General features: G+C 40.9%; 6 protein-coding genes across 8 annotated transcripts in view; 2 read left to right on the forward strand and 4 right to left on the reverse strand.

The window, feature by feature from the left end:
* Positions 1-1,810, forward strand: part of LOC126634553 (UPF0496 protein At3g19330) — a 2,620-nt gene extending 810 nt beyond the window's left edge. Inside the window, exons 3-4 of the mRNA XM_050305072.1 lie at positions 1-942; positions 1,034-1,810. Of these exons, the coding sequence (XP_050161029.1) occupies positions 1-928 (928 nt within the window). The 3' untranslated portion in view covers positions 929-942; positions 1,034-1,810. The remainder of the gene's footprint in view (positions 943-1,033) is intronic.
* A 61-nt stretch (positions 1,811-1,871) lies between these two features.
* LOC126634544 (uncharacterized) lies at positions 1,872-5,353 on the reverse strand. 2 transcript variants are annotated; one of them, XM_050305060.1, is made up of 15 exons: positions 5,043-5,351; positions 4,850-4,944; positions 4,570-4,683; positions 4,316-4,420; positions 4,113-4,184; positions 3,912-4,024; positions 3,600-3,737; positions 3,451-3,519; positions 3,263-3,350; positions 3,063-3,134; positions 2,841-2,941; positions 2,601-2,718; positions 2,440-2,499; positions 2,224-2,334; positions 1,872-2,129 (listed from the first exon to the last, which is right to left on the reverse strand). In XM_050305060.1, exons 1-15 carry the CDS (start codon positions 5,131-5,133, stop codon positions 2,016-2,018), a joined length of 1,461 nt encoding a protein of 486 aa, XP_050161017.1. In that variant the 5' UTR covers positions 5,134-5,351; the 3' UTR covers positions 1,872-2,015. The 2 variants fall into 2 exon arrangements, 1 of the variants encoding a protein (XP_050161017.1); XR_007627383.1 differs by having other exon boundaries at positions 1,946-2,129; positions 2,224-2,359; positions 5,043-5,353.
* An 859-nt stretch (positions 5,354-6,212) lies between these two features.
* Positions 6,213-12,215, reverse strand: LOC126634536 (uncharacterized). Of its 2 annotated transcripts, none has more exons than XM_050305051.1 (10): positions 11,759-12,215; positions 10,721-11,102; positions 10,493-10,629; positions 9,930-10,043; positions 9,737-9,820; positions 9,361-9,528; positions 9,010-9,166; positions 8,331-8,491; positions 8,127-8,253; positions 6,213-7,942 (listed from the first exon to the last, which is right to left on the reverse strand). In XM_050305051.1, exons 2-10 carry the CDS (start codon positions 11,012-11,014, stop codon positions 6,605-6,607), a joined length of 2,580 nt encoding a protein of 859 aa, XP_050161008.1. In that variant the 5' UTR covers positions 11,015-11,102; positions 11,759-12,215; the 3' UTR covers positions 6,213-6,604. The 2 variants fall into 2 exon arrangements, with proteins under 2 accessions (XP_050161008.1, XP_050161007.1); XM_050305050.1 differs by having other exon boundaries at positions 6,213-7,981; positions 11,759-12,212.
* Positions 12,216-13,997: 1,782 nt separating this feature from the next.
* LOC126634552 (N-alpha-acetyltransferase MAK3-like) lies at positions 13,998-14,962 on the reverse strand. Its single transcript, XM_050305071.1, has 2 exons — positions 14,457-14,962; positions 13,998-14,346 (listed from the first exon to the last, which is right to left on the reverse strand). Exons 1-2 carry the CDS (start codon positions 14,883-14,885, stop codon positions 14,140-14,142), a joined length of 636 nt encoding a protein of 211 aa, XP_050161028.1. The 5' UTR covers positions 14,886-14,962; the 3' UTR covers positions 13,998-14,139.
* Positions 14,963-15,971: 1,009 nt separating this feature from the next.
* LOC126634551 (cytochrome b-c1 complex subunit Rieske-4, mitochondrial-like) lies at positions 15,972-17,680 on the forward strand. The gene is made up of 2 exons (XM_050305070.1): positions 15,972-16,320; positions 16,761-17,680. Exons 1-2 carry the CDS (start codon positions 16,146-16,148, stop codon positions 17,402-17,404), a joined length of 819 nt encoding a protein of 272 aa, XP_050161027.1. The 5' UTR covers positions 15,972-16,145; the 3' UTR covers positions 17,405-17,680.
* A 140-nt stretch (positions 17,681-17,820) lies between these two features.
* LOC126634549 (protein COFACTOR ASSEMBLY OF COMPLEX C SUBUNIT B CCB1, chloroplastic-like) lies at positions 17,821-19,627 on the reverse strand. Its single transcript, XM_050305066.1, has 4 exons — positions 19,086-19,627; positions 18,873-18,991; positions 18,253-18,405; positions 17,821-18,141 (listed from the first exon to the last, which is right to left on the reverse strand). Exons 1-4 carry the CDS (start codon positions 19,485-19,487, stop codon positions 17,955-17,957), a joined length of 861 nt encoding a protein of 286 aa, XP_050161023.1. The 5' UTR covers positions 19,488-19,627; the 3' UTR covers positions 17,821-17,954.

Here is a 19,627-nt window from a genome sequence, read left to right on the forward strand (position 1 = left end):
CCTCGCCAAGCCCAACACCCTCACTCGCCTGGTCTCCGACTACTTCGACCAGAGCGAGAACACCACCCAAGCCTGCCTGCTGCTCCTCCACCGCAGCGTCTATCGAGCACGCGAGCTCTATGCTCCGCTCCACCAACTCCTCGATGCCGTCGTCCACTCTGACTCTGTGGAGTCGTCACTGAGCCTCAACCTCAGCCTAAGCCAGTCCCAGTGCCGTCGGGCCCTGGACGTCTTTCTTCAGTTCGACCTCCACGACAACCCCTTCCCTTCCCCTGACGACGCCGACTCCCCCAATTTGGACAACATGCGCCGTTGCTTCTCCCAGCTCAAGCTCCAGCTCGACAGCCGCCTCCGCTCCTCCCGCTCCAAAATCCGCCTCATTCGCCGCGCCACTCTTGCCTCCGCCCTCTGCTTCATTGGCACTGCCGTTGGAGTCGCCGTCTCTGCTGTGGCTGTCACAGTCCACGCTCTAACTGCCGCACTCGTCGTTGTTGCAGCGCCGCCTTTGTGCTGCACTGCCACTAGCACTGGCTCTGGCTCTGGCTCTGGTAGAAGCAGCAGTTGTTGCAATTGCAGCACCATGACTACCACTGAGAAGAAGGAAATTGCCAATATGAAGCAACTTGATGCTGCTGCCATGGGTACTTGTGTCCTCGACAATGACCTTGCCACCATTGACCGACTCGTTCGCCGCCTCCATGCCGCAGTGGAGGGGGACAAGCTTCTGGTTCGCCTGGGATTGGAGAGGGGATCTGTCAGTGGCACTGCGGTCGACAAGCATCCAATTCAGGAGGTGATGAAACAGCTGCACAAGAGCCACCCCAATTTCCTGCAACTTGTGGACGAACTTGAGGAGCATATATGCCTCTGCTTTAACACCGTCAACAGGTCCAGATCGCTGCTTTTCCAGCACATCAATACACTTTAATCTCTATCTACTGAGTAAGTGCTGGTAATTCCTATTTCCTATAACACATGTAGCAATGTGCCATCGTGCATCATTGCGTTGATACTTACCATCTTCTCTCGGCAGCATTGTTAACAGATGAGGGCAGTAAGATGCGTGAACGAGCCCACTCAGCAGCTGATTCCACCAATATATCATCAGCAAATTACAATCAGGGCTTGAGGCTTGGCTGGATACAAGTATGTATCAAGATTATCGTCTTGTTCAGAGTAAATATCTTCATTTGCATCTGCATCATCAAGTATGAGCCTGCCTGCTTATGTTTTGAACTTGTATTCTTGTGTCGATTCTTAAGGAGTAAAGATTTAGAACAATCTCTATACAGTCTATGCTTGTTAGGTTTTGCTATGTGCATCCGGAGATGTCCATTGTTTAGTGTTTATTCCAACTAATGAGTCTTATCAGCAATCATCATTGCTTGTATAATCTCGTCTCGTTGTTCATTTTATTATCGACTTGTACTCGTGGTGCCATCTATTAAATGTTGAATGGACGTTTTTGTTTAAGGGCTGGCTGGCTATTGCAAATTTATGCCAATCTGAATCTTTTTTTGTCTTACATAATACCTATGAAGGTGACAGCTTCTCATGGATGTATGATCCGGTCATCCTTCCAGTTCCAGGTGATAGCTTCATAGCTGATGACCATCAGGGCGATGTGCGATGTGCGATGTGAAATTGTGAATACCATTACTCACTCTAGCAGAGAGCTGACTTGAGAAAGAGAATAGTTGTTTGCCTCAGAAGAGTTAATTCAATCTTCTTGTGTTTTGTTGAGTTGACTTGAGTTGTTTGAAATGTGGATATATTTTACATGTTTATTTATTAAGAACATCTTTGATCATGCTCCATGGCCCTATTTTTGTTTATGTAAACTTGAACTAAAAGAAAAGAAGCAAAAGCAATTTAAACAAGTAAAATTTCCTTCGAAGACGGCCATCTAGGGCTCTATTTATTGGGAATTAACATACTGTGAGTAGGAAAAAGGGGGAAATTCTATTCCAAACAAGGAAATAAATATATGGAGTTGTTGTGAGCAGCAGAATATATCAAGCATTGGGCGTGGAATCTTGTTTTGCCTTAAGAACAACCTCCTCTGTGGTGGTGCCAATGATCTCGTTCGCACGTTTCAGTCCTACGCTGTTATATCGTCCAAGGGTATCCTAAATTCATTCATAGCCATAGCCATAGGCATGGGTAATTAATTAGAACGAGTCAGTAGTACTAGCACTACTAACGTTTGATCGTAAGCCTTACCCGAGTAACAATTCCCAGTTTCTCCAACTTCTGAACTGCATCGTCCACATCAAAATTACAGTCGTCGTTAAACTGTTCTTTGATTAGTTCCTCACACCGCTTGTCCAGATCCTGCAACACATACATAAACATAGCACTTCAATTCAACTTTGTTGCAATATTCTTATGATAGGAACAGGAAGAGATCCAATCCAAGAGGAGATGTATATGTCATACTAGTAAGGTAGCTTTCCCTTGTTCCATTAATATGTAAAATGAAATTATCACCTCCTTCACCTGCAAATACATTCAACAAGAATATTTTGTTACTGCACCAATAAATAAAAATACATTAATGTCCAGTCCAACAACAATTCATCCGAAATTATCAGCCTTACTTCCTGTTGAATCACATCATCGCACAAGTGAAGGAGAGTACCCCGTCCGCTATCCAATTGTTTTTCATACATGGACTGTGTTATCAAGTTCTGATACTGAGCCAAGTTCTGCTGATAACTACACGTACGGTACGGTCATGCCGATGCATATTATTGATATTGAAATTGAAATTGAAAGAAAATGTGCCAACCCACCCAACCAACTTCAGGACATATGAATATTACAACAAAATACCTAACCTGAAGTATGTCTTAGCAAAGTAACCAATCACAGTGGAAATAATCGCAAAAATGACCCAAAGATCAATTTGAGGCATTTCGAGCGAAGTAACAACTGCAACCTGCCGTAACACAAACAAATGGTGATTACCATTAAGCTGCATTTTCACAATATAAAAGAAAAATGACAAGATTACTGTGCAGCAGCAATACAAACTTCATTGCTGCTATCAAGAAACTGACCAGCCCTACTACGGCAGAGCCAACGAACGTGAGCCAGTCCATTGGAGTTAATCCTGGGTTCTTCTTCTCAGGCTGTGTGAAAGACAAAAGGTTTCATTTCTTACTCCAGTGCATCATTTATACGCATGTTACTTCAACGGGAAAATATAAAGCACTGTACAAATGCCCTGAGGGAGACAGTGAGAGAGAGAGATTCTCACAAGAACAATCTCCATATCGGCCATTGGAATGTTTTTAAAATGTTTAACATATATTCCCCGCTCTTCATTATCTTCGGTACTTGCTCGCCTGAAGAGTCATAATTCTTCTTGTCAATAAATTACTTTTTCAAGGTCCTTTCGAAAAAGATTATGCAAAAGAAGATAGTTCATAAAATAGAAAGTAGTACCTATAAACAACAATAATCCTATCAAAAGTTGGCTCTTGGATTGTGTTCTTGCACAGCAAATTTTGAATGCTGAAGGACACAGCATATATTTGTCATGAAGTGGAAATAACCAACATAAGATTGAATCGAAGGCATATATAATAGTCAACCTCAGTTCCATTTTTTCAATACGGATTCGTTCAACAAACAAGTCCTCTGGATCTTGGTCAGGGAGGCAAATATTATCATCCTTCTTTGGATCTATCTTGCACTGTGCCTCTTTCTTTTTCGAAAAGAACTTTTCTGTCCTGCAAGAACAAAATAATCAACAAGATTCTATTTGCACAAAGATGTTTTGGTCAAGTGACTTGAAGTTGTTCAACTATGTTGGTTGGATTAAAATTATTAATCATAACTAGTTTCTCTAGCTACAAATACGGAACATTCCATCCATGAATTAAGAAGAACTTAAAGCAACTTACTTGGTTAGTCTTAAAAGATATTTCCAGCAACGTGCAATGATCATGTCCACTTTCTCCATGATAAAGTAATCTGAAGTCTTATCAAGTCCAATGCCGCGTCGGAAGATGACGTACTGAAGCAAGATAACATCAAATGAGCCACTCGAATTTTAACAATGGATTTGAAACTTGCAGATGTTTGTTTGCAGTATTTGAAAATACCTTATCAGCAAAATCTGGAATGTTTGGGCAAGGATGCATGTTAAAGTATTTCCTCAAAAGTTTATTGTCAAGCTACGTAACATTTTGGGATCAGCAACCGAACGTGAAGATCGCATCGCATAAAAACCAAATTTCCAATGAAGCAATTTTGCTGAACTGAAACTAGTGATGAAAGGAAAACATTTTGGTGAGACGGTACAAACCTTAGATTCATCAACAACGATGGGAAGGTTTAGAAGATACTGCCCCGACTGCGCAACCTCAATTTCTTCGTTAGTCGCAATCTTGAAATTACTCTTTTCCATCACCTGTAAAAGGAGTTGGCAGTGCATAATTTGTATCATTTGAAGATTTCCTGTTTCTTTTTCTCTTGTTCATTTTACTTGTATGGGGCGCCGGGGGTATAGAAATGAAAACAAGAATAAGAAGGGGAAGCACAGCAGCCATAGAATAGAACCTGAAACAAGTACTTGAGGAAGTTCTGTTCAAGTACATCAATTTCTTGAGGAGAAAGCTTCTGCTGCTCCAATTTCTGACTCCCATGGACAGGATCAAACAGGGAGTATAGTTGCTGTGTGTATAGAATTGACAAATACACAATGTCAAAGTTAAACAAAACTTGATGAGATATCGGAAATAAATAATTGAAATTTGGGACATGCATGAATAATATCTGGAAAAGAAAAGCGAAAAGATGATCCGGAGCATAGCATATTATTCGCATATGATATGCATACCATCAAATCCTCAAATTGAAGAAGATACCAAGCCCGAATTGTGTACTCAACTCTCTTACAGAGCTTGAGAAACTCAGCGCGATCAGAACTTTCCTCTAGAGAATATTTGAGAACCAGGTTCCAGTTAGCAAGAATAACAAAGACAGTCAAAGGCAATGGCATGATTAGATCATTACAAGTACAAAGTACAAACCGATGAGGTTAGCCAAGGTCATGAAGAGTTTGGGCTTGAGAACTTGAATGGCGGATTCACGCTCTAACCGAATCATGTCTTTCTTACCCATTTTCCTTTTTCTTCTTGTTGAGCCTTTGGCTTTGAGATTAATTCAGTTGTCTGTAACTCTCTGAGTCTAATAAGCCTAGCTATTACTTAGTTCCATTCATGCCTTTTCTTTCTCACAAGCACAGAGAGAGAGAGAGAGAGAGAGAGAGAGAGAGAGAGAGAAATGCATGCATGCAGTTAATGAGAAGGGAAGAGAAAAGGAGGTAGGGAACGATCCCATCCAAGTGGTAACTGCCGCCACTTTTATCTCCGCAGCGACGGCTGACGACCCTGCAAACATTTGCCTTCCTACAATAGTGCGTCTTTAACGTCTCAAGTCTGATTTGGGGGATCCCCGTTGTTTTAGTAGCTCTCTCTTCTGCTCGACCCTCGCTCCATCTATCTTTTTCTGGTTGTCGTACTTGTTTACTTAGCTTCCCCCCCCCCCCCCCCCCCCAACCCTACTTCCACTACATCCTCTTCTTGTACGTAACTTGCATTTATAATAAAACCATAACCTAAACCCTGCGAGTTTCAGACCACAAAATTAAATAAATAATTACGCAAAGTTTTGAGGTTAATGCAGGTTGATTTTTTCGGTTTTTTTGTTTTTATTTTTTATTTTTTTGTTTTTGTTTTGTGGAGGGGGTTGTTAATTTTCAACACGGAAGGAAACGCTATTAGACAGCATCCCCGTGCGTTCTGTGCCAAATTTTACAATGATCCAGTTGCTTGCGGGATTGCATTGCATTCCAAGAGCAACTGACCGTCTCCTCCTCATCATCTCCCATACATAGACAGAGGCACTGGCAAAAATTCAAATCCCGACATTCTCGATCATATTTCATTCAACCACATCTTCATTTTCAAGTCTTGTGTAAAACAAGGTTGCTCACCAAATGCCAATACTGCTGCTGCTGTTAGAAACAGTGTCGCCAGAAGGCACGATCCACCTACGAGACTCGTGTTTGATCATCTCAGCTCAGTGGATGATAACGGTGATGGGGCATACTCAAAACAGAAACGCTGCAAAACACTAACTTCGAAAGACGACGACGGTAAAAGCATTCAACATTTCATGAGAGGAAGAGAGTTTGGAAATGCCAGCCAACAAACAAAACCATGATATGCTAATATTCAAGCATTTGCCTCTACAGAAAACTTTAAAAGCCTCCAAAAAAATATTCCAAGATATTTCTCCATAAACAGAGAATAAGAAGAAAAAAGGATTCCCAATGAAAAATAAAATTCTAAACTACCAGCTAACAAATTTGAGATGCCAGGAATTGTCCAATAATCCCACGGTCTCCCCCCAACCCCTGCCTGCTGCTATCTGTCTCTGCCCCCATCTAACATATATGTACACGCTGTTGAGTTGGCCCTTGTATAGGTATGTACAAAGTCAAAAACCTATCTCCAACTCTGCACTTTCATCTACTGTAACCCTCACTTGTCACCATTTCCCGTTTACGTTATCATGCAAGAAAATTGTCTTACGGGTTCCATGACCTCAAGAATGGTTTACCCATTGGATCACGTAAACCAGAGTTCTGATGCGGTAAATTCATCCATTGCATATCATCATGCATCATGGGAGTGGCTGCTTCACGCCCACCCAAGTAATCAAGTTCAGGTCCTGCTTGTGGTACAACATTTCCGGACCTTGGAGTAACCCCACCCACCGTTCCATAGCTCCTAGAGGAAATGAACTGCTCAGCGGAGGCTACGGGATGATAAGGGCTACTTGATCGCAATTGGTTACAATGAGATAGAACACTGAATAAGCTTTGATCTGCGTTCGCTCCATTCCCAATGGTCTGACTTGTGGCACTAGTACCGCCAGAAAACCAATTATGACTCGACACTTCTCCACCATGTAAGTGAGATTGCTGAGGTCCTGGCATACGAACACTATTGACAGCCCAATCCTGCACTTCAACTGGAGCCGAATGTTCTGGCCTTGAAATTAAGTATCTACCTCCATCAGGGTAAATGTTCTCAGTTAATCTTGGTTGCATGTATACCTCGCTCTCTCTCTTCTGCCCTTGCTCCAGAGGCAGTGACTGGTGTTGCTGCTCTTCAAAATGCGCTGAAAACTGACCATCACCTATAAACACATTGGCTGGTGGCTGGAAATCCAACCCTGTCTGTTTCTTCTCAGGATTGTAAGATAGCATGCTCTGGCCCTTAAAGAGAGATTGAAGCATTTCATTTTGATCTTGGTTTCGGTAAGAACTGAAGGAACCATTCTCGGACTGTATGTGCACTAAATCTTTCCCACTGTCTCTCACAGGCAAGTTGGACTCCATAGCACCTAAGCGTGTCTGCTGAACTTGATTAACTTGTAGATGTGCAAGCGATAACTCACTGGCAGATGAATATGCGTGACATGTGGTAGAATCATAGTAAGAATGTGGCACATTAACTGCCTTCCAGACATCTCCACTAGCACATAATTGTGCTCCCTCGTTTACTGGAGTATCTGCAGTATTCAGATTCTCCGTGTAATCAGGTACATTTGGAGGAAAATGATCAGATTCTATAATGATATGCTTTTCTGAATCATTATCCGACTCTGCACTGAAATGTTCATCTGAATCTATATCTGTGGGGTTGCACTCATGACCTCTAGTAAGCTTCTGTGGAGACTTGTCATCTTCTTCCATGTCTGTGGGGTTGCACTCGTCACCCTGTATGAAACCGGGTACAGACTTTTCATCATCTTCCATGTCTGTGGGGTTGCACTCATCACCATGTAGGAGGCTGGGTACAGACTTTTCATCATCTTCCATGGGAGATTGACAGTTTGTTGCTCCAATATCTATCTCATCCTGAAGCACATGTTCAAGGTTGTGATTGCCTTTGTCATCCTGAACACCCCATCACAAACAGCCCAAAAAATATCGCACAACAATGGAGACAGGTTCATTAAGAAACGGATGGCTATGACGTCCGCTAAAACAGAAAAGAAAAAAAAAAGGAGGGGGGGGAGGAGATAAAGGCAGAATCACAAACCTCTATCAGAGACTTTAACCTCCTTTTCATGTCCTTCTCCAAAGACTTTGTCATTTGCCATCTGTGTAAATGCGTTTCTATCCAGTTTGCATAAGCTGCCGGGATATCTTTAATTGCCAATTGCAACCTGTATAAACAACACTATACTATGAGGAGGAAGACAATCAAATATAGAGTAAGATATATATTTCATTAGACACTAACCAGTGCTGATGCAACTTCTTCTGTTCTTCTTCCACAAAGACTTCATATGGTTGTACAACAAAGTTATCAAGGTTACCTAAAACCCGCTCGAGAGACATGGACTGAATGCTTTTGCCAGACTGCTTCAGGTTCTTAACAATTTCATACTGCTTCTTGCTAATCTGAAATAGTTAAAAGTACACATTCAGCAAGAGCCTCATTACAATTGGAATGTTATATATCATGACCCAGAGCAACAGGTATACAGAAAAAAGATGGCTGTGTGTGTGGGGAGAGACAGAAAGAGAAAGGAGTGTCTTGTCTATGTGTTGGTTTACTGGGCTCGAAAAATAAAACAAAGTATGGATGTTAATATCTGCTAGTTGCCAGCAGTTATGTAGGAAAAAAGTTAAAACCCATTCAAATAAACAACTTAGAGGCAATGAGTTCCAGACATAATTGTGTTCAAAACTTAACAACGTTTTTTCTACTTGAATTATTTGTCCTACTTAACAGGGAAACTGGGATGATTCTGTGTCTCTGCTCAGAAGCCATTAAGGTATGTGTCTGGCCATTTAAGTTTAACACACGAGCACTGATCCTAAAACTCAAGCCTGAGAGGTGACTGTTTAGGTTACGCAGACTTACATAATCCATCCATAATTTTATTTCGTTTCAGAATTACCAAATGAACACCAACCTTAACATACGACATGTATTTAGCACCATCGCTACTGTGGATATTGCGCTTGTGTAGATTGTCTCCTTTTTTGGATCTTGCTCCTGCATTAAGTGCTCCATCTGGTGTAACCCACAAATTTCTACCTTTGTCCTTTAGGAAGCCTTTCTCACGGATCCTGACACAATAATAACTTATAGATCTCATGCACGTCCAAAGTAGATTGATATATAAATGTGGCAAAAATTATCAAACGTCAACTGAACATACAGTAAGTAGCCATAGCCAAGTACATTTATAATTTAAGAAAACTAAAATGAACCTGGAGCACATAGGTGCTCTGGTAGGACTAAATGTGGATAGCTGAATTACCTGTTCTGAAATTCTCCTCCCTTGTTCACTGAGGAAATCTGGTTATCACTACTGCATGCTTTCTCCCAAGAACAAGATTCAGATGTAACCATGGCATTTTCCTCAAGATCATGCAATCTGGATTCATTTGCATGTGAAAAAATTGGTTTCTCAACATCAATTCTTAACCTGCATAAAGTATAACCCCCATGAGAATAGCACCCAAAGTCTCCAAGCAGTCTGTCAAATGACTAAATGAAAGGAAAAACACAATTTGAAGAAGAATTCCTCCTCCTTATAAATTGGTACTTGGTTGAGCATCAAAGGGAAGGTTTGGCATTCATTAAGCTCATAATTATGAGATGAAAAAAAAGAAGAAAATACAGTGAGCATCAACCTCCACATATTCTGCACAATTTCCTTTTCAGGATCCTTACAGCTTGCGCATCTCTCCTTCAACTTCTGTAAATATGCAATCATACTGCCACAAAAACCATAAAAAGGATTGTGACAGTATGTTTTAGCACAAGAGAGCCTTTCGAAAACAGTATTAAATGTATTACAGAAAAAAGTGGAAAAGCGTAACGTACTCATTATGGTACATCTGCAACTCATTGTAGAATGTTTTCTTATCAGTTATTAGATATTGTTCCCTACGAAGTATGGCATCAGGATGGAAATCACCTGAGCAAAGTGCAGCACCCCTGAAAGCATATATCTCAATTAAAATCATTGGTACACTATGGTCTTAAATTATTATTAATAAAAGAAGCTACTATTTAAAACTCACAAAGCTACAATAACTTCTTTCTTTTCTTTCATGTTAGAAATTAGAATCATCTAAAAGTGATACCTAGTACATGCACAACATACAATGTGTGAAAAAAAAAATTTAACAGAAAAGTTTCTTGTTTTAAATTTTCTGATCAAACAAATGGAACAGTAAAAATTTGATGTAACAAACTTTTCCCAACCACTTGAAACCCATTTTCTTACAAGAAACATGAACTAATTTAAATTTTGATTAGTCTACAAAAAGCAATATTCAGCAGTGCCGCATTTATTTACTCTTAAAAATATAAAACAAACTAAATTAATGGAAAAGAGGAGGAAAGGGACTGCATCAATACAAGTATAACATAAAAATACGTACCATTTAAGTAAAGGGTTTCCAAAGTCAAAGCAATCCCCAGCAAGCAATGCTTGCACAACTTCCTCTGCCTCTTGTCTGCTAGGAAGAAGCTCCATAAGATGATTCTTCTCATTCTCAGACAGATGAGTATTCCAAACCTGCATCATTGTTTAAACAATAGCATATTAGTTGCACTAATACAACATAAAGTAGATACATAATTGTGGCTAACCATAAATTAAAAGCTACCTCATATGAAAGCACATCTTCCAAATTTTCCAAATCATAGATTCCCTCAGGAACAGCAAAAACATCTGCCAATGTATTAACACTGTTGAAAGCAAAATCAAAAAAAGGCTTCAAATTTCTCCTACTTATGCCAATTTGATCCCTTTTGGCGACTACCATGTTCTGATTCCCATCCCACTCAAGAGAAATATGAGAGTTTACGTCTGAATCATCCTGAAGCAATCCAATATTTTTCTTTTTTGCTTTATGTTGCTCCCTAGAATTGCAACCCTTTCTCCACTGATCAGCCGCCATTAGCACAAGATGTCAAACAAAGCTCCGTCAAAGCATTATACCGTCATACATTATTACCTTTAACACATGCCGTCGTTTTTAATTGAACCTGAGATCAAATATCAAACATTTACAAGTACATTATAATCCATAGCTACAAAATGCCTCATAAATCAACTCAAACTGTAACCCGAAACACGTGGTGAACAAAATCAATGCAGCTAACTGGACTGGAGTGAGTCCATCTATCAGTTTGAACCGAGTACTTGCTTTGTAAATTGTAAGGCACTTTAAAGGAGTAAGCTACTATAAAGATAGAGTCAACGTCCAACGTCAATTTATTTATGGAGAATTCAATGGCATTACTTGAACAATTTAATCCCTCAAATGCGAATCAAAACACCCCTGAATTGTGCCAAATTAAAACAAACAAACAATTATATTAAAAAGATTAAAGATTGCACGCATTTGAAATAAAGAAAACTGAAATACCATAAAAAGATTAAAAATTGAACGCTACAACAGCAACTTATAGATGGAAGACGCAATCCCAGATACCCATACATACAAATTCGCTGACGATTGGAAGCCCACTCAGGAATCAAATTGACAATGAAAACCAACCGGATATGAAAAATTAAAGAAAAAAAAGAGGATAAAACATACAAGAAACGCATTCAAATACCTCATGCAGAAATTGAAAACCGGAACCCAAGACAACGAAATGCGTAATTTGACAGGAAAAAGAAAAGAAAAAGACAATACCTGAAACATCTGGTGATTGTTTAAGGCCTCGAACAGAAAGCCAATTAAATGCGGAGAACTGCGGTGAAAACCCAGAAAAAAGATTGGGAATTTGCCCTGAACAAAAACCCAATTAAAATGCGGAGAGAGAGAGACAGAGAAAGAGAGAGAGAGAGTGTGTTGGAGGGGGGGGGGAGCGTTTCGTATTATCGGATTGGGTTGAGGAGTTGGGAGAGAGACGTACGCCCACACCACACAGCATAAGAGAGCGTGAGAGAGAGAGACAGATGAGACGAGAGAGTGTGTGTGGCTTCGGCAAAACCGTTAATTTAACATTGAACGGTTCATTGGCGCGCTGGGGCGCGGCGCAGCGCGGCTCAAGTCTCAGCTTCTGCGCTTGCTCGGAGGCTGCGTCGATCCCGGATTCCTGATTCCTGATTCCTGATTGCAGCAGCAAGGTATGCGGTTAAGATAGAGTTTGAGAGAGTTCAAGTGTCTTTCGAAAACGTTTTTTATTCTTTTTATTCTTTTATTTTGTAGGATAAAATACTCCTCTAACGAACTTAAACTTTTAATTTGAAGGTTACACGGTTCAATTTGAGTTTGGGTCAAACCACTGTTATAGAAGGATGTAAATACACAATTAGCAAAAAAATAAAATAAAATGAGTCGAATCAGTAACAAATAAGAAGGCAAGAATTTGTGCTTTGTGTAAACTGTTGGGTTAGTAATGAAATTAATCTTTAAAAAAAAAAAAATACAAATTTGTGCTTTGTGCATGGCTTGGCTGCTGACATGACATTGATAGCGAGCCGTTCGAGTTGCCGTTAAAAACAAACTGGTAAGTTGACGGCAGTGTTTTAGGGGATTGGAGGTTTCTGGAGCCCGTGGACTTCTGGCCCCCGAGTAAACGGTTTATCCTTTTCTTATTCTTCCGCTTCCGGTATTCTCTCCCTCCATGGATAGTAATACGCCTTTACCATTTATGGTTTTTATATGTTTATTTATTTATTTATGAAGAAAATGGAGCCAAAAAAAAAAAGCAATATACAAAAGTTGTCTCCCCTTTTAATTTCCTTCCCATTTTTGGTTAGAAAGGCACCGAAAATATTTTTTTATTAAAAGTAGTAACCTTGATTTTTCATTTTAGTTGGACATTGAATGATGATATAATCGACGTAATTTAGAGGCCGGGCCTCGTTCGTAAAGCCCATATCCAAATTTCCCCGCCCTTGTTGGCCAGGGGAGGGGAGAGAAGAGTTCCAGAAAAGGGAAGTAAGGTAAGCGGATTAGTTGGCATTAATGGAATTCCAAAATAAAATAAAAAAGATGACAAAATTTTCAAGACAATTCATCATCATCTCTGCTTTGTGTAATTGTGTAATTTCCCCGCCTTTTTTGCACACTCTCTCCCTCCATCTCTCTCATTGTTGTTCTTCTTGTTATTGCTGCTGCTGCTGCTGTTGCTCCCTCTGATCAGATCTCTGGGGGCTTAGTTGTTTTATATTGAAAGACTATTACCTACTGTTTGGTTGTCGAGAAAACTAACAAAGTGACTGGAAAAATTAACTACTTTTAGTTTATCCAATAAACATTCAACTTAATTTTTGAAGGTTTTCGACTGACATTGAATGGTAATGCTGGATTTTGAGCTCCTCCGGATGATGAAGAAGATGAATCTTTCCTAGCCTCAAGCTTTGAGGTATTACATGCTGCGGCAGGACAGCCAATCACCAATCAATATCTACAACCTCAAGCTCCAGCCATTGATCTGTTGCAGTAGCATCTTCGTCCCAGACAGATTCTCACGCTGTACCATCACATATCATCAAGACAAGTGCTTGTCTTGGCGTTTCTTTTATTTGTTTTAACTAACTAATTAGTTGATGGTTATTTAATTTACCTAGTCTCCTACAGACAAGCAACAAGGAACACCCTTGCTAAGAGTAAGAGTCTAAGAGCCTAGAGGAGCAGGAAAGATGCTTGAGAAACGAATTCTATTTTTTCTCCCAGATCAACCTATAAAAAGACTACTCCAGCTCATCGCTATGCCTCTCCTCATCGCTGGGCTCCTGTTTGTCACATTGTTCCTCCCCATCACTCTGCTCCTCCTCATCGGAATATTGCTCCTCCTCCTGCTGGCTAGAATAGATATCCTGGATTTGTATTCGAGTGTAATACACCAATTAAGAGGGAGTAGTGCGCCACAAATTGTAATGTTGAATTGCATGAGATGAGCAAATTGTAATCTATCTTGCCGTTTTCAACCAAATTCTCCAGCTTTGAATTGAATTGTTTGATCAAGTAGACCACATTCGAATGAATCATGTGAAAAACAGATGCTTTTACATAACAAAAGAAATGGTCTGAATACAGGAAACCAAGCTTCTTGAAGCTCTTCGTCAATCTTCAATGGCCATGGCCATGCTGTAATTATTAGGCTGGGATTGGGAAGGAAGAGAGTAAGGAGGGCGGGGAAACAGCAGCTTCAGACGGAAAGCATCCACGCCGTTCAAGTAGTACCGGAATAGCCTCTTTGCCCGTATAAATCCAAGACGCCCGTACAGCGCCAGCGCTCCTTTATTTGTCACTTCCGCCTCCAACGTTACCTGAATCCAATCCAATCCAATCAATCGATCAATCAAATCATTCGTGACAACGGTGGCGACGCTAGGGCCCCAAAAGCAGATTGATTTTATTTACGAAATTAGAGAGATACCTCTTCGCAGCCAGATTCCCTCATGACTTGGATAGATCTGGTAACTAGTTGGGTGGCGATGCCTTTGCCTCTGTAGGGTTTGATGACGACGAGCATAGCGATGTACCCTCTGTAGGTGTTGCGGTGCTCCCCCATCTTGCACACCACCGTCCCCACGCACCTGCCTCCGTGGAACGCCATGAAACAGAGCTGCGGCCACAGATACACGAAGTACCGATAGGTGAAGATGGAGTACGGCTCACTCAGTTCTTGGTCCACCAGGCCCATAATTAGAGGCAGGTGCTCTTCTCCTCCATAGCTCAAGTACTCTATCTCCAACGCCGCCGACGACGACAAATTTACCTTCTCAATCTCACCCCCTCGTCCTCCGCCGCCGCAGCTTTCTTCTTCTTCTTCTTCTTCTATCTTACTGATTCCTTCCAGTTCCATATTTTTTGGTCAAAATTCCAATTCCATCACTCTCTCTTTCCTCCCTGTTTCGTTCTGTGTTTATGTGCGAGTGGACTCGACGATTTTCAGACGACGCAGATGACAATGCAATTGGATTGGATTGGACTGGACGGGGCCACACCTTTTATCCATTACGAAAACCCAATTTAAATGTTTATATCTCTCCATGACTCGGCCCAACACAATCATTAGCTTTGTGTGACCGACTCCATTTTTCACGTTTTACACTTTTACTAGGATCATTTAGTCAACAATCAATTTCTAACGGTGATTGAGGACAAAACTTCAAAAAAAAAAATTCACCTAGGCCACTTAGTACTACGATCTAGTAATATTCTCTTATTTGTAAGTGAGAAGTCTTAAATTCGATCATCACAAAAAAAGAATTTGAACCACATGATTGCTAGCGTATTGTGAGATTAAGTCCACTCCCCTTAGTATATATAATATAGTTTGTTCAAATAAAAAATATATATACAATCATTTGTGATAGCTTAAGTTCACACGCGAGAGTAATGTACTTAATAGCTCGTTTATGTTTATATGTTTATATATGAATATGCTCTTATATATTTAGATTGAAAACGTGATTTGCAACAACGCTTGTATTTTTTTTTTTTCCAAAGCGTAGTTTGGTACTTAATAACGTAGTGTAATAAAAAAAAGGCAAATTATGATTTTAGTTTTGGGAAGGTTCCCCCTTGTTGTCATAGGCTTTAATTTCATGATTTAAACTTTACAAATTAAAACTTGTTGAAATTTAAGAATAATGACTTAAATTTGTTAATTTTTTAACAAAAATAGAAGTCAGCACGCTTTGAGCATATGCGATGTGTTTTAGACTAGTTAAATGTCTAATTTACTTTTACATTTGTCACTCGTGCTTGCTAATTTGTGTGATGACATTGACTAAATGAAGTTATTTGTCCTTTTACATAGGTTAAATCACAAAACTAAAATTTAGCAAAATAGAAAAGTGAATCGATGGGATATGACGTGCCAAAATCAGGGCCGCCCGCTAAATATATCGACGACAAGGTCATTTCCATATTGGGTTTGTTCCAAAATTCCAATTTCCCATCGCGAGAGAAAATTGAGTTTGCCCGTTTTATCCTATCCCTCTCTCTCTCTCTCTCTCTCTCCACAGGCAGCATTTGTTTAGCGGCGAAGCCCAAAGACCATTTCGCAGCGCAACAGTAACAATAATTACAAAAAGAAGAAAAATAAAAAGGGAAAAAAATGTTGAGGGTTGCGGCGAGGAGGCTCTCTTCTGTGTCCGCGTCGCCATGGAGGTCCAACCAGGCCGCCACCGCCTCCTCCTTTATCCTGTCCCGAAATCTCATCGACGGCCGTGACTTCTCCGATGGGCTCAGATCCGCCTATTTCATCCCTGACTTGTATCTTCCGTCCAGAGGTTAGGGTTCCCCTCATTTCTCTTCCTCTTTCGTGGCTACTGCTTATTTAGGGTATTTTCCCCAAATTATTCGGCAGGAATCTGTTATTTAGGGTATTTCATCAGAATTTAATCGCTATTTTTTTGGGAATTGTTTGATACTATGCATTTTGGGGATGTGCAATTAGTTTAGTCTTATATTTAGCTGCCATTGATGCTGAATTTAATTCGCTACAATAATAATTCTGTATATTTCTGTTAAAATTACTTATAGAAGAAGAAAAGAAAAGACCAAGGAAAAAGGTCATGAAGCATCAAGTTTCAGTCTGAATGTTATTGGCTATTCGACGTCTTTAATAGCTGTTCCAAAGTTCACAGCTTTTAGTAATTATTCAAGTGTTGGGTCAATCAATGGCTTTTATTCTTATATTTCTCATGCTCTAATTGATCCATTTCTTCAGGTTTTGCGTCTGGTTCACTGACCCCTTCGGGGGACAACAATCTAGTTCCAGACGTTCCGCCAACTGTGGCAGCTGTCAAGAATCCTAGTTCAAAGATAGTTTATGACGAGTACAACCATGAGCGTTACCCTCCAGGTGACCCCAGCAAGCGTGCATTTGCCTACTTTGTCCTCACAGGTGGTAGGTTTGTCTATGCTTCTCTGATTCGTCTGCTTATCCTTAAGTTTGTGCTAAGCATGTCAGCCAGTAAGGATGTTCTTGCCATGGCGTCACTCGAGGTTGATCTCTCCAGCATTGAGCCAGGTTCAACTGTGACTGTTAAGTGGCGTGGAAAGCCAGTCTTCATCAGACGCCGAACTGATGATGATATCAAGCTGGCAAATAGTGTAGATATTAATTCTCTCCGTGATCCGCAGCAAGATGCTGAGAGGGTTAAAAACCCTGAATGGCTCATTGTTGTGGGAGTCTGCACGCATCTGGGTTGCATTCCCTTGCCGAATGCTGGTGACTTTGGTGGATGGTTTTGTCCATGCCATGGTTCCCACTATGATATTTCGGGAAGGATCCGCAAGGGACCAGCACCATACAATTTGGAGGTACCCACTTATTCCTTCTTGGAGGAGAACAAGTTACTGATTGGTTGAAAACTGTCGTTTCTGGATGAGTTCTTTTTCATAAGTTAATCAGATAATGTCGAAGATTTGTTACAAACACTTTTGCTTTTACTCTCTTTCCCCCTTGGTGGTGTTTAGAAATAGGGTTTTCATATTATGTAACTCTCGCTGGGTGGTGTTGCTATGGATTGTCAATAAGTTGCCTTGGCTTTGCTGAGCATCAACTGTACCAAAAGCGCCGAACTTTGCTCAACTGAGGATTCTGTTATTTATTTGGTCATTTATGCATCAAGAAAACTTTACTTATCTGTTGCGGCTTATTATTGTTGTTACCAAGTTGCGTTATGGTGCTCTCTGCCTCGATCATTAGATGCTGTGTTTGGATGAGGGATTGCAAAGTATCAAGGGATATGGAGGCTACTACGGTACTACGGAAGTAGTATGAATAGGTCAAATCGAATGATTGTATATACATATCTGAAAATCTTTCAAGGATCTAATACAGGAACAGCTTAATTTCCTAGTCTCCTCTATGACTCTGAGCAAAACATTGAATTTGACTAGAGATAGAGGTATTTCTTTATCTCTCGAATATGCCCTTAACATACACCATTCCTTTCTCACTCAGTTGAAGCTCCTTTCTCATTTGCTCTACTTGCTGATCATCCCCTTGAACGATGATCTCTGACTCTGCACCGTCGTCTTTGACCATCATTTTGACCTTGATCTGCTCCTTTCGCGATGCTCGCTTCCAGTAATATGCGCCCCTGTGTTCCATTTTGAAAACATCAGTACCTTTTTTGGTTTTGGAGCACACGTGCAATTTGACACAGAGAAGTGAAATGGAATTGAAGAGTGAGGTTGCAGGTAGTGCTTACGCCAATGGACTTAAGGCGGTGAGCAAAAACCAGTTATTGCCGAAATCAGGAACAGTTATGGTAAGAACAAGAGCTACGCTTGCGAGGCTGATGCAGGTGCAAAAAGTAAGCAATGCCGCTTGGCCTCGACTTGGAACCATCATGCCTTCAAACCTTCATACCATTCGAAGGCAAGACATAAGTATTTGAACAGATCTACGACTACATAAGGTCGTACCCAGTGCACAAGGCTCCCGCTTTACACAGGGTCTGGGAGAGGTGAATGTCGGCTAGCCTTACCCCCATTTATGGAGAGGCTGCTCCCAAGTCTCGAACCCGAGACCTACCGCTTATGGGCGAAGGCGCTTGCCATCGCACCAAGTGCGACCTCTAGATCTACGACTACATAGATGTTAGAAAAAACTTCTTGCCAATGGCAGGCAAACAATAAAAACCGTAGTGCAAACAAACACACATCAAATATGGAGATTTCAAGAAGAAAAAGAAAACATGCTATAGTTCATGGATAGCAAGTATGTTTGGTGACCTCGTCACTAATTCAATTTATATCGAACGAAGAAATTGACGTCAACTTTCAAATTGAGTAAGTTGAATGTAGATAAGGTGGAGGTGGGGCTTACGTAATGGTCTCCCCTCTATCAGTGACCACAAAATTGTTGCGAGTGAAAAAGGATAAGATTTCACCAGCGACTTGGCTTGGTGCCTTCTTCTCTTCACCTATAAACGTCTTTTGAACTACCTGAAATTCCACATATACGTACATATTAACAACTATAAGGGAAATCGAGGAGGAGGGCATAATTAATCTATACATGTAACAAGAGAAATTTGACCTTGGATTTAACAGAACGTTTGATGAGGGACCAAAGGCCAGGAACAGAGATGACGAAGAGACCCAGGGATGTGTAGTAACTGGCCAACGAATAACCCACGGCGCCTTCTGCAGCTCCAACCACAAACATGAGGGAGCTGCTGATGCTGCTGCTGGATGCGTTCAGTTGCTGCGGTGGTTCCAGTAAGAGTGGTACCAGATACGACGACGTACTAACAAGAGACTCGTGGAGGGAGCTCATCACCACCTCTCTCTTCTTGTTGGTTCCTAATGAACGCTGGCTCAGCCGCCATGGCTGCAGCTGCCTCTGCTCGTGGTGGGTTACGTGGAGTATTTTCAGAGAACGAGAACTAAGAGGGGTTGGATGTGGGTGCGGAGGGGATGATAGCACTTTCAGTGCCATTGCTCGCTCGCTCGCTCCCTCCCTCCCTCAAGAAATAAGGGTAGAGACAGATGGAGAGAGATAAGGATTTGGTTTTTCTGTTTACTAGCAGAGGGAGGCCAGGCTCTTCCTGTCTGTGGTCCTGTGGAATGTGGAGGTCC

This window comes from Malus sylvestris, chromosome 9 (genome assembly GCF_916048215.2).
Source record: "Malus sylvestris chromosome 9, drMalSylv7.2, whole genome shotgun sequence".
Classification (NCBI taxonomy): Eukaryota; Viridiplantae; Streptophyta; class Magnoliopsida; order Rosales; family Rosaceae; genus Malus; species Malus sylvestris.

Excerpts from the sequence above, each read along its gene's own strand:
- LOC126634544 (XM_050305060.1), bottom strand. The coding sequence starts at position 5,133 with ATGGGTAAGAAAGACATGATTCGGTTAGAGCGTGAATCCGCCATTCAA. Across the intron at positions 2,942-3,062 it reads GCTCTGCCGTAGTAGGGCTG|GTTGCAGTTGTTACTTCGCT; the intron begins GTCAGTTTCTTG and ends GTGTTACGGCAG. Across the intron at positions 2,335-2,439 it reads AAGGGAAAGCTACCTTACTA|GATCTGGACAAGCGGTGTGA; the intron begins GTATGACATATA and ends TATGTGTTGCAG.
- LOC126634536 (XM_050305050.1), bottom strand. The coding sequence starts at position 11,014 with ATGGCGGCTGATCAGTGGAGAAAGGGTTGCAATTCTAGGGAGCAACAT. Across the intron at positions 9,167-9,360 it reads GGAGGAGAATTTCAGAACAG|GATCCGTGAGAAAGGCTTCC; the intron begins GTAATTCAGCTA and ends TTATTGTGTCAG. Across the intron at positions 8,492-9,009 it reads AATACATGTCGTATGTTAAG|ATTAGCAAGAAGCAGTATGA; the intron begins GTTGGTGTTCAT and ends TAACTATTTCAG.
- LOC126634552 (XM_050305071.1), bottom strand. The coding sequence starts at position 14,885 with ATGGAACTGGAAGGAATCAGTAAGATAGAAGAAGAAGAAGAAGAAGAA. Across the intron at positions 14,347-14,456 it reads GGGAATCTGGCTGCGAAGAG|GTAACGTTGGAGGCGGAAGT; the intron begins GTATCTCTCTAA and ends GATTGGATTCAG.
- LOC126634551 (XM_050305070.1), top strand. The coding sequence starts at position 16,146 with ATGTTGAGGGTTGCGGCGAGGAGGCTCTCTTCTGTGTCCGCGTCGCCA. Across the intron at positions 16,321-16,760 it reads CTTGTATCTTCCGTCCAGAG|GTTTTGCGTCTGGTTCACTG; the intron begins GTTAGGGTTCCC and ends CCATTTCTTCAG.
- LOC126634549 (XM_050305066.1), bottom strand. The coding sequence starts at position 19,487 with ATGGCACTGAAAGTGCTATCATCCCCTCCGCACCCACATCCAACCCCT. Across the intron at positions 18,992-19,085 it reads AACGTTCTGTTAAATCCAAG|GTAGTTCAAAAGACGTTTAT; the intron begins GTCAAATTTCTC and ends GTGGAATTTCAG. Across the intron at positions 18,142-18,252 it reads ACCGCCTTAAGTCCATTGGC|GGGCGCATATTACTGGAAGC; the intron begins GTAAGCACTACC and ends AATGGAACACAG.